The following is a 13,215-nucleotide window of genomic DNA, read 5'->3' on the forward strand; positions in this document are numbered from 1 at the left end:
ACTTGATTCTTTAATCTTTGATTAACGATGAAGGCTACTCCGAACTCATGGTGTTTTTCATTGCCACTGTGCATTATTGTATGCGTTCTAGTATCAAATGTATCAGTGCCTATCCATCTAGTTTTCTGCACTGCTAGTATATCTATGTTGTACTTTTCCATTTCTCCAAGTACTTCTCCGAGGGCCCCACTTCTATACATCGTTCTTACACTCCATGTTGCCATTCTCAAGTCTATATTTCGATTGCCAAGTTGTCTGCCGGGTGTTTTCGCTGTCCGAGGCTTAGTTTCCGGTTTCGTAATAATGTTGTTTTTACAGGGAGTGATTATTAGCCACTCGCCCAACCCCTTACTGGAGGCGAGGGTTTTTCTGTAGGGGTTTTCCTTCCCTTAGCTGGGGTGTTCTGGTTTTATGGCGCCAGAGTTTCGCCATTCGCCCCCTCTCTGTCGGCTATGACCTCGATGGTGGGATGGTCGTCCCACACCGGTGATCACATTGCCCAGGGATCGCGGGGCCATGATGACCGCTCGTGGACGCCAGAGAGTTGGACTTGTTGGTAGTGCTGCTGATGCAGCTATGTCATTTGTAGCATTTCTTGAGGCGCGCATCATCCAGCTTGATGTGTCCCGCCACGACCTACCAACCCTTCGACCCCCTTACATATTAGACTGACTAGACCTTACATGATAGATACTGACATAATAGTTAAATGTAATAGGTAGATATTAGAAAATTCACAGAGATAGGGTGAGTATATATTGTTGAAACACGGAACAGGAAGGAGTAAATGAATAATAAAATGATCAATTTAGGTTTTTTTTCCCGAATTTACCTTTTCCGAATAATTGCCTAAATTGGTAAAGGTAAATTAATATAGGTAAATAATCGGAATCGCTGGACACGGATAATACGAAAGATTTTAAAATAAAACCTTCTGATTAACCTTAATTTCTGTAAAAGGAATCTGACAGCATTTGGGAAATTTTTAATTTTAGCATTTTAATTACGAAAAATGAAAATTCGTTTTCGTTCATTTCAAATAAAATCACAAGGTTTTATTTTAAAATATTTCGTATTATCCGTGTCCAGTGATTCCGAATAAAATAACCTTATATATATATCTGGCCAAATGATTGTTTTATTATACATATTTGGGGATCAGGTAGCGGAGACACTATATAAGTACATGTCAGATTAGAGATTTGTTGGCTAATTTTACAATAAACAAAGCGTTTCTAGCTTCCGATTGGTGTTTCATGTTATTTTATTGGGTTGGTAGAGCCTGCACAAACGCGTATTATTCGTGAGCTTCATATCAGTGTTCTGTCAAAATGGTGCAAAATTATTATTTACGTAAATACTATTAAATACCAATATTTTTCAAAATCATAAATGCAAAGAGTTGTTGTTTATTAAGTTCAATCAAATTTTTGTTTCATTTGTAAATGCGTATTAAAACGGTAGTTTTAAGTAAATAATTACCCTCCAACGGCCGGTAAAAGAGGGATTAACATTTTCAAGGAACATGAGAATGTTTGATTCTTGACAAACGTCAAAGATATAAAACGTAATTGTTGATAATTTTTACTGTAATGTAATTAATCCAATGGATTAAAGTTTCCTATTTCAGTATGAAATCGGGTCTTTCAAGTTAGCAGAATTTACCCAAAACATACGATTTGAATTCGACCAATCAGAGGGCCGATACCGTCCAGACCCTAGCGTAATAATACTCTGATCTGATCAGATTCTGATACTAAATATTCCTTAAGTTTTTAACTAAAAGACAACTTTTATATAACAGCTTCTTTTAAAATAATGTTATTATTATTCTACAAGTATACACACATGCCTCACACGTCACACCACCAAAACCACGAACGTATATTTCGACTGAGCCTAAGATTCGGCTAATCTTTGGCCAACACCGAAACTCGTTTATTTGCCGAAATTACAATTACCACGCTGTATCATGCCTATAACCACATAACTAATATAACGTAACCTTTCCAGTTTACGTGTTCCTGGGCGAGCACATTGCGCTGGTGGACTTCGTGTCCTGTCTTCAGAGGAGAAGACTACTGGACCACGGGGAGTACATCGTCATCTCGGTGGATGATCAGATCTATGATCCCCAGAGGAGACACGACATCGTACAGAGAGGTAAAAATAAATATTTTATCAGCGAGAATTTATTTACATATCATTATTCCGTTATGGATCCACTGTTTTCTGGTTGAAATTTGTTGGTAAGAGTGTCAATCAATGTATGAGTTGAATGTTTTACATTTTCAACAGTATTATCTTTAAATGTTAGTATTATCTGTTCGGGCACTGCAGATATATTCTCACTATAATGTATACCTATATCCTTATTATTCTCTTTCTTATCCCTTTGTCACTTGAAGAAGAGATAGTGCAGGGAATTACTATAATTTCTACAACTCAACTAGCAAGCTAAAGAGTTCAAGCTGCGTTAAGCGCAAAATAGTTTTAGTGCATACTAGCTGAGGTGTTCCCGGCTTTGCTGGGGACTATCCTTAGGAGATAGAAACATACCATCGCTGACTTTTCTGTAGGCCTTTTATGATATACAATTCCTTAGTACATTATTTTGATGTATCTCATAAAGCTTAGCCAGCGTTATATAAAATACTTTTTTACGACTTGATTACAAAACATCGACTTTTCTCTTCTTTCTATAAATACAAAATGCATGCATTATTTATACAAAACATTTGGAAAAAAATCTAAATGATATTGAAAACTCTTGTCAAAATCCGTTTTTTTAGTTCAAAAGAACTAAGCGCACAGACAGAAGGTAACCAAGTGACTTCTTCCGTCACTTGGTTACCTTCTCAAATTAACTTCTCGACCTAGATTGCATTTTCAAAGACCTACATTGGAGGGGACCCACCCTTTCCCGACGGCTGTGTGAGGAAACTGATTGTTTAACCTCCTTAGCCGCACACGTCAGGACTCTAATTTTTTTTTGTAAAAAGAAGCTACATTTATTTTAAAACGATTCTAGACCCTCCAATGTCCCTGCATGCATGATTGTTAGTACGAAATAATGTATGCATACTTACATAATAGTAACACAAAATAAGAACACATATGAAATGTGTTCGCCTGGTGGTTTGGCATCTAAAATTAAATAATAAATAAGGAGCACAAATTTTATAAGTGGAAGTATGACTGAAACATAAAAATATACAAGCCGCGTATCGAGGGCAGTTTACCCCACTATCACGGGGCGGTCCCGGCAAGAATGAGCGAACCGTTCAAAGACCTGTTGAAACATTACTTACTAGTCTATATTGCCTATGGTACTTACCGCTTTCCATAACTTAGTTGTGCATTTATGCCTTTAGCCTGAGCAGCCAGTCGAATAAATTTATCTTTGTTGAAAATCAACAGAATTACAGAATTTAAACTTTGAATGTAAATGAAGCCATCAAAAAGATCAAGTCTTTCAAATTTTGAATATATTCGGGCATTCTTAAAAGACTAGAGAATATACAAAGACAAGTCAATAAAGTATAATGAAAACTGCATTATCTTGACTCAATACTATTTTTTTTAATACTTTTCTATAAAGATAATATGGACCAAGATATTTAAACATGTGGAAGAAACTCATGATTACCATTCAGAATTGACAGATTACTTGACAAGGCTTTAATGACTAGATCTGAATAGCCAGGTAGGTAATTCATCACCTTCCTCCTCTTGAACTCCCTTCCCTCCCTACTACCTTCAGCAACACAACATGAATGTCTTCTAGATTCGCCGGCAGGACGTACGTGTTTTTCGCCGCGCGCCGTAATTTTAATTTATTAAATAATTTACAAGTTTACAAGTTTATCCTAATGGATATCAACGAGGAAACGAATGCGCTTCGTTTGCTAACGATGGCCATCGAAGTTCTCTCTGTTAAAGTGGACAATTTAACTAGTGAGTTGAATGTTGTTAAAAATATTCTAAAAACGTCACCACTAATTGTCGGTAGTTTGTACAATAGTGAAACTGCGGTTGCAGGTACATGTGTGCACAAGATTCCCGTTCACGCTACAGGCGACACACTCGGCCCGCTAGCGCCCCTCGTCACCGCCACCTCACCGCCCCCGCTCGCTACTACCGCAGACAATACAACTGCAACTGCCGCCGGGGCCGGTGTCTCCGTTCCGTTCCCCCCGCACGGCGCCCCGTCTACTAAGCCGACTCGTACCTCAGATGACCCTACAAGTTTGGCCGTTGGAAAAATAATAACCCGCTCGCAGGCTGCAAAAGCCTCCCAAAGAGGGAAAAAAACGAGTAACGCTTCAGACAAGGGACAATCTTCTTCCGCTTATGCTTCATCCCGAAGTACTCCTGATGTGACACCCGTTGCGTCTACCTCCACAGCGCCTACCTCCACGCCATCTGATAGTGATGCGCTGCCCCCGGCCGGCGGAACTGATGTGGATGCACCGCCTCCGCCCGATGGAGCTAAAGCAGATGCACCGCCCTTACGTCAAACTCCAGGAAGTCAACCTTGGACTTTGATTAATCGTAATCGTAAACGGCGTCCCATCACCGTACGAGGTAGTCAAAAGGACCAGGAGGAAGTGAAATACTTCCATCTTTACCCCTTGCATCCAGAGACTACAGTAGATGACTTAACATCGCACCTCAAAACAATAAGTAAATCTGTCAGTATCTCCTCATTTAAGATAACAAAAATCAAAACGAGGGGAGAATATGCGTCATTTAAAATCGGTGTACCCGGGTCAGCGGTGGCAGAATTACTGCAATCTAAGCATTGGCCTAAGCATTCGTTCTTAAAAGAATGGGTCAATAAGGTAATTACACCACGGCTACCAAATTTTAAACCTAGTTGACAGTACAATAGTTTTCATTTCTTTTACCAAAACGTTAGGGGACTGAAAACTAAATGTTCTCTATTTTATTCTAACGTTTTGGTAAACAATTACGATGTAATAGGGCTCACTGAGACTTGGCTGAACTCCAGTGTGTGCAACCAGGAGTTATTCGATGACAGCTTTCAAGTGTACAGAAAAGACAGAGATAGTGGTAGTGGCCACAGACAAGGCGGAGGCTGCCTTTTGGCTGTCAAAACTAAGTTTAAGGCCGAACACATGCCTGATCTGGAAGCTGACATCGAAGACTTGTGGATAAAAATTACAATCGATTTGTTTGTTACTTTTATATGTGTAATATATTTTCCACCGGCATCAACTCTGGAAACATATCAACTATTCTTCGACAAGTTTCACGAAAACGTGGATCTTCTCGGAGGAAGGAATATTATTGTTTTGGGAGATTTCAACATCCATTCAGCGCGTAGTGGCAAGGATGTTGAAAATGACCTCAAATTTTTATGCGAAGTGTTTGGGCTCACCCAGAATAATGGTATTCCCAATTCTGAGTTGAGGATGTTGGATCTCGTTTTGTGTAACATTGAATTAAATGTCATACATAGCGATTCTCCCCTCGTATATGAGGACAAATATCACCCCGCATTAGAGTTCCGGTATTCTTGTAAAAAGCCTCCGAAGACTACCAAATTACCTAAAACTACAGACGGCACTTTGCGGGGATGGATTTTTGGTAGGGGTGATTTTGTCAAACTTTATCAGATGATGAGCCAATTGGATTGGCATGAACTTTCTAAATTCGATACCGTTAATGAGACGCTACACCATTTTTATTCATGTATATATAATGTATTTGACGCTTGCTTCCCTAGGAAACCTCCCAACAGAGGTGGACGTAGATATCCGAAGTGGTTCACTAGAGATACCATCAGGAGCATTGAGAAAAAACATGCTCACCATAAAAAATGGAAAGCTACTGGTGACCAAAATGAGTATGAAATGTTCAGTAATCTCAGAGCAGTTGTTAGAAGAAATGTTCATATAGCATTCCGAACGTATGTCGACTCAATAGAGAGTGATATCAAGCATGATCCCAAGGCATTTTGGGACTACGTAAAATCACTGCGCAAGGATGGTGGTATAACAGACATCATGATGCATGGTGATCGGGAAGTTAGAGGAGCGGATGTAGCCAATGCATTTGCAACCCATTTCCAATCAGTGTACAGTAATGAGCCTCCATTACTAAATCCCATTTCTGCTTCCAAGTTGAATGTGAAGGGAGCCCAAAACATTGATATAAGTCATATAGACGAATCAGATGTTAAATCTTCAATTAATAACATGAAACATACACATTCACTTGGGCCAAACTTTCTTCCAGTATTTTTTTTAAAAGGATGTGTTGAATTTTTAAAAATGCCACTAAGTTTTATATTCAACCTATCTTTAGATACTGGTATATTTCCTGATTCCTGGAAAGTCTCAAAAATTTGTCCCATTTTCAAAAGTGGATCAAAGACATCTGTCGAAAATTTCAGGCCAGTGGCAATACTTTCCGCCCCGGCTAAGTTATTCGAATCGATAATTCATAAACATGTGCTGTTTCAAGTAGAGCCTTTCTTAATATCGGAACAGCATGGGTTTAGAAAAGGTCGATCAACAGATACTAACCTACTGGTACTCACAGATTATGTTTCCAAATCTTTAGATAAGGGCTACCAAGTAGATTGCTCATATAATGATTTCTCGAAGGCATTTGATACCGTAAACCATGACATATTATTAAATAAATTGTCAACTATAGGTTTTTCTTTACGGTTTCTCATATTCTTTGCAAGCTATTTTACTGGAAGAAAGCAATTTGTATCTCATGGAATATTCATGTCAAAATTATTCCTTGTACTCTCAGGCGTTCCACAGGGCTCTAATTTAGGACCGCTCCTCTTTCTAATTTTTATTAACGATATTACAGAAAATATTCTGCATTCCAGGTCACTTCTTTTTGCTGATGACCTAAAACTATTCTTGGAAATTAAAACTTTAGAAGACTGCATTCGACTCCAATCGGACATTAATAGAATTGTTGACTGGAGTAAACGGAATCGGATCGAATTCAATATTTCTAAATGTTTCATTCTTTCTTTCACAAGGGCACGTCATACTTGGTTTTACCGGTATACCATGAATGCCCGAAGTTTAAAACGTGTCTCCACTATGAAAGATCTTGGCATCATGTTTGATAGTAGGCTGACATTTCATGCTCATATCGAAATGACGTGTAGTGCTTCACTGAAAATGCTGGGCTTCGTCCTACGCACTGCGATGAATTTTAGAGACACCCGGGTTCTCCAAGTGCTATACATTGCGTTGGTTAGGAGTAGGCTTGAGAGTGGGTCGGTGGTTTGGAGCCCACATCAGGTGAAGTATTCCCTCATGTTGGAGAGAGTGCAGAAGAAATTTCTGAGATTCCTCTACCTGAGGGAGTATGGCTACTACCCGTGGCTCTATCCTACTGACTTTCTCTTGGGCATGCTCGGTATGAACCATCTACGGGTCAGAAGAGATGTGCATATTGTATCACACTTCTTCAAACTGATTCGTGGATGGTTAGTAAATCCGACTATCATGGAGAGTATTAGTCTCTATGTTCCTGATGGTTATCTCCGTCACCGACAGCATAGACTGTTTTATCTCCCGGCCTGCAGGACTAACTTGCCAATGGTCATGCCGGTGGGGAGAGCAGTCTTGCTGTTGAACAGAATTAATTCGGATATCGACATATTTAGCATCGGTGAAGCTGCCTTTAAAAGGCAAGCTCTATTGATGCTGGTATAGTTTATACACCGCTAACTATTATGTAATACAATTTTACAAATATACTTAAAAACGAAATAAAATGTAATTTTGTAATGTTTTTAAAGGAATAAACAAATTGAATTGAATTGAATTGAAACATCCCGATTGGGAATGCCATAGTCTCACTGGTTCCAGATGGTTGGCCAAGTAAGGATGTTACTCCGAAGTTAGGACGCTTGTGCGGAATTAACATAAAATTTAAAAAAAATTAATTCTATCTTACGAAGTGTGATAAAATATTATATTTGTGGCTTCAAAAAGAGATTACACCACGTTGCACTTTGAGATTCGAGGTTTACATATCTTTAGAACAAAGTTAAGCATTTTAAATATAAATATTCGTAGTTTATATCATACTAAAACGATTGGTTACTTGTTGCGTTTGCGTTTTGATTCCCGAATGGTACTGCTCATTATTTGCGAGCAACATAGGGGGTAAAAATATACAGCAAAATTGCATTATAATAACAAAAATATTGAGCAGTGGAGGAAAAATTTTAAAACGAAAAATTTAAACATTTATTCGTCGTTTTTATGCAGTCGAATGAAAGAAGTACCCTATTTCGATTCTTATCATCAACATTATATTAATAGTAAGTACGATCAAGGGAGTTATATGGTGTGGTAGCTCTCTATCCCCCATATATGAATAAGGTTCCCGTTTTTTCATGAAGGACGTGCTTTTGAAGATATAAAGACTGGAAGTTTCGCCCTCTAGAAATTTCTAGAACAGTCCAGAACATTTGAGAGTATTCAAGAGCATTCCACAACATTTCAGAACTTCCCGGAACATTCTGAAATGTCGTGGAATGTTCGGGAACATCTTAGATCATAATGAACTAAAATCGGGATTACAGGCCGTTTCATGATAAACTTTTAGTAAATTCGTAACAGTGACAATACATTCGTATCTTTAAATAGTATAAAATAAAGTAGTTCTTCTAATCTATGTAACGGAGTTTGGTAGGGTTTCCATTAACATTTATAGATTTTTTTACATTCTTTGACATTTCGTCGAAAGCTGTTTTCTTATCCTTTCGTATAGTGGAAGGTCACAAAGGGAGATCCAGGCCTGCGAGCCAATCTGGGGCCGCAGGCTTTACCCTGTGGACCTCATCAATCTCTGTGAGGAATAAATGGAGCGGGCATTCGCTCACCATATTTTAGGTGGTCTGCACCGCACCGAATTCACACATCGTTGATGCTTTGAATTAATAATAAATAATTAATTAGAATATATAATATATACCATCAAGGGTTTTGGCAACCTGAAAAACGACTTGGAGTGTTTTTGTTGTTTGTAATTATTACATCCGTAAACTGCACACACAAAACCTACTTATTGAGACATTTACTATTTTTTTCAATTTTTATCTAAATACAAATTAGAATTTGCCGTCATTGAAAGGAATTTCAACGTCAATTTGCTACGCTTGCGCCTCTAGCCGCCAAAGTTGTTAATATTGCCAGTATTTTAGTGGAGTTGGACGTATTATTAATATTATAGGGTATTTGATATTCAATAGGGTAAAGGACCTTTTAATGACTGGAAAAACGCATCGATGCGGAATTATTATTGGGTTGATGCACTATTGCGTGCTATTTTAAAGGATTCTGTTCTTTATACATTATGTTCTATATACACATATATATATATATATATATATATATATATATATATATATATATATATATATGCGGATTTCGGTGTTGGGAACTCGTAGTAAAAAGTAAAAGGTTCTTTATTATAATTGGGTTTATTTACGTTACAATTAATAGGACTGGATATATCTACACTATTCATTACCCTAGGGTTGGTAATTCTCTCGTTCGAGAAGCTTGTTCCCCGTCAATATCATCTCACAAGTACTTGTTACACTCTAGCGACATCTGACGGACTCTGGAGTAAGCTTTATGACAAGCGCCATCTATCGCTTAAATACTCAACCTTATTACCATACGTCACACTATACATGTAGGTATAGTCCCGGTGACAGTTGCGATTGATTTTGTAAGTAGTTCCAAACCATTTCGAATTCTAAACTAGCGGGGATGACGTACGGACACGGGTGACCAGGCCAACGATGTCATCGCGATTAAGTTACGAACACGTATAGAAAATAATTATTTAATTTAGTTTTTCAATCTTGATTTACCGTGAAACACTATTTAGTTAATATACTTGGTTATTATGTTTAAAAAATCTGGCGCCCTATTCAATTAATTAATTACTTGACCATCTAATAATATTCTTTATAATATGGTATGGTGACATTTAAGACGGGTTGTTTCACGGAATTTGAACAATTCATCAAATTTGAAGGTTGATTTTCAAGTTCTGTGGAGTTTCTATTCAAGTTACATTTTAACATAATTATTAAACAAAAACAAAACTGAAATAATAACAGAACTTGAATAGAACCTTCACAGAACTTGAAAATCAACTTTGAAATTTGATGAATTGTTCAAATTCTGTTAAAAAAACCCATTCATAGTAACTAACTATCAAATTTTTCTTCTACTTTCATTTTCATTACACATTTAGTTTAATTAAGATATCAAATAAATTCCTTTTACAATCTTAGGTATTAAGTATTCTTTGAAAACAGTTAGTTTTCAAATTTCTAAAATAAACTTATATATTGGTAAAAAGCAGTCACTTTGTGGTTTGACATATTATTAAAAAAATGCTTTGTTTAAAAAACAACGAATTTTCAAATTTTATTAAGACCGACCGGTTTCGCTTCGTAGAAGCATCTTCAGGGTTCAAAATTTAACTAAAATGTATTCATTTACATTTTAGTTAAATTTTGATATTCAGAACTTGCCTTTCATTATAGATTGTTGATGTTATATATTTTCTACTTTATTTTAAACAACTTCTTCTTTATAAACGTTACATAATTATCATCTGTAATTATTAACAATGTGATGTATTTGCGATACATTCAAAACAAGAATTCATTTCATTAACACCCTTTGCGACCGTGTCCTTGAAAATAATATAAAATACCCGTTGCTTAAAGCGATTATCGTTTTTTTTTACAATTACTTGTAAATTGTTAAATATAAAATCCTTACCTTGAATCTTTCCGTAAACCTGAGAGATTCTTCAATCATAATAATAAACCATTCACATATTTCACATGTAGTACAATAATACATTAGTCTACAAAATCTGGCATTGTTTGAAATCTTTTATTATTTGCTTTCTAGAAGCTGAGATATATTTACTTCTGTGTGGGTTGATGGAGATCTTACAATAGCACTTCTAAGTACCCTGATATGTTTTCAAATTACATTTCTGGAATTAGAATCTGTACCTCATTGTGTGGTAAGGGGTACTTTATTTCCTTTACATGAAATATTGATATATGACAGCTCTTCTGGAATTTTTGATCTGAAAAAAGAACCCTGTAATATAAGAGAAACAATGCTCAAGGTTATATTTAAAAGGCCATGGTAGGTTTTTGCGGGGTAGTAAGAACAATGAGCGGATTAGTGAGACGGGAAACCGCACTTTATTGGGACTGTACTGAGCATAGTCCCCATAAAAATTCTTGGTTTTATACGAAGAATGATTAAAAACGCTGTACGCTTCTTTAGTAAGAAGTAAGGTAGAGTATTAAAAGGTTGCAACACAAATTGTTTAGATGACATTTTTAAGCTGAATATTCCAATTCAAAATATCAACTATATCCTTCTATCGAAACAACTCTATTTGATTACGCTGTCAGATAAGCGGGTTATCTTTAACCTTTTTCTATTAAAAAAATATTTATAAATGAAACAAGATCGGCGTTTATTAAAAAATAACTACACATTGGTTCAAACAAAGTTATCTTGTCTCATTTAATTATAATAGATAACAAAAAAGTTATAGCTACTTTCAAAAAGTATAAAATATTATTGATTATATTGACTGTCCTGAAATTCTCGCCAAAATAAATTTATATGTTTATAATTTCTTTGACAATTTTAAAATAAATTATCATACTTATACTCCTATAAATGGACTGCATAATTTTGGTAAAATATTCGGGAATGTTGAAGAAATGTTTGAAGATTCCGTATTAGTGATGAAACGAAATATTCATAATTACTTTTCCGAACTGTACGAGTGTACCACTCCGTAGTGAATGTATATTTTGTCTAAAATTCTTAATTTTTTTAATAGTATGATACTTTTTATACTTTACACTATTTAATGTCACTTGTTAATTTTATTTACCGTTTTAAAGAAGTGAGTTATCTACATGATTTCAAATATTTCATAAGTTTTTTAACTTTACTTATTTTATAAGTCAATACCATGTACTTACCATATCAATGTTACCATAGACAACAACTACCTAGTTAACACAACTGTATTACTTACATTTGTTGTTGCATGAAACAGACCACTAGGGCTTAGATAAATATATATCTTTTGAATTGAAATTACCTTCTTTCCAGATAGAAAATAATACCTCTAACTTCTGACATTTAGTGCTTTAAATACATATTAAAATATGTGTTAAATATTCTGGGCATTAATTTATAAATTATAGAAAAAAAATATTTTCCATCAATTCTGATAGCAGCTTGCTACGCCAGCGCGCGCCTCCTAGCGATGTGAGTTTTGCGCGTTTGTTTTCTTTTATACATTTTAATAGAATTTATGTGAATTTTTTTCTTTATTTTACGTTAATAAATAAGGAAAAAACAATATAACTTTCAAACGATCTTACTGCTTTTTTGCGCATAAAAAATATTAAAACGGCTATGAACTCTGTCTTTAATGGTTTATTATTATTAATGGGGCTGACAGATTACGCCATATGCATCATAACCTAAAAATGTGATTGATTTTTTTTTAATAAATTGTTCGTTTCTTCAGCTACTTTCCAAGAATTTTACAGAAAGCATTTCAAATAGTCCTTTGAATTCTATTTTAACTTGAAACTGAACGAAAACTACCGCTGAGATGTTGTAAAAAAGTATTTATCACTAGCTGACCTGTCGCCGGCGTTGCTTGGGGGTTATTTTTTTTATATTTTTTTTTTATAGTGAATACCTCACAAGAGTCCCAACTGCTCCCGTCTGGAGCCAGTGAGACTATGGCATCCCCAATTGGGGGATGTTGTGAGGCTGAAGGTAAGTGGGGAAGGGAAAGAGAAAGGAGGGGAACTACCTGGCTATTCAGATCTAGTCACTAAACATGGCTAAAGCCATTTGGAGCAACGTTTCAATTCTGAATGGTGGTCTTACACCAGGGCGATACTGGTAGTATCTTCCGCTCTGGAACGTGCCGCAAATATACTATATATTATTTTAATTAATTAATTGTGAAATAACACAAATTAATCAAATAAAATTTATTTGCGCACGCCGGGTTCGAACCCGCGACCTTCGGAATGGCAGTCCAATGCGTTACCACTGGACTATGCCGGCTGTCAGTTTGGTAATGGTTTGGAGTAATGTTTTAAGGTTGTGT

General features: G+C 36.1%; 1 protein-coding gene across 1 annotated transcript in view; it reads left to right on the top strand.

The window, feature by feature from the left end:
- Gyc32E (Guanylyl cyclase at 32E) overlaps positions 1–13,215 on the top strand; it is a 345,132-nt gene that overhangs the window by 156,235 nt on the left and 175,682 nt on the right. The window contains exon 9 of the mRNA XM_089637598.1: positions 2,014–2,163. Coding sequence (XP_089493724.1) covers positions 2,014–2,163 — 150 coding nt within the window. The remainder of the gene's footprint in view (positions 1–2,013; positions 2,164–13,215) is intronic.

Source organism: Hesperophylax consimilis, chromosome 12 (genome assembly GCF_061612785.1).
Source record: "Hesperophylax consimilis isolate HC1 chromosome 12, BYU_Hcon_1.0, whole genome shotgun sequence".
In the NCBI taxonomy this organism is placed as follows: domain Eukaryota; kingdom Metazoa; phylum Arthropoda; class Insecta; order Trichoptera; family Limnephilidae; genus Hesperophylax; species Hesperophylax consimilis.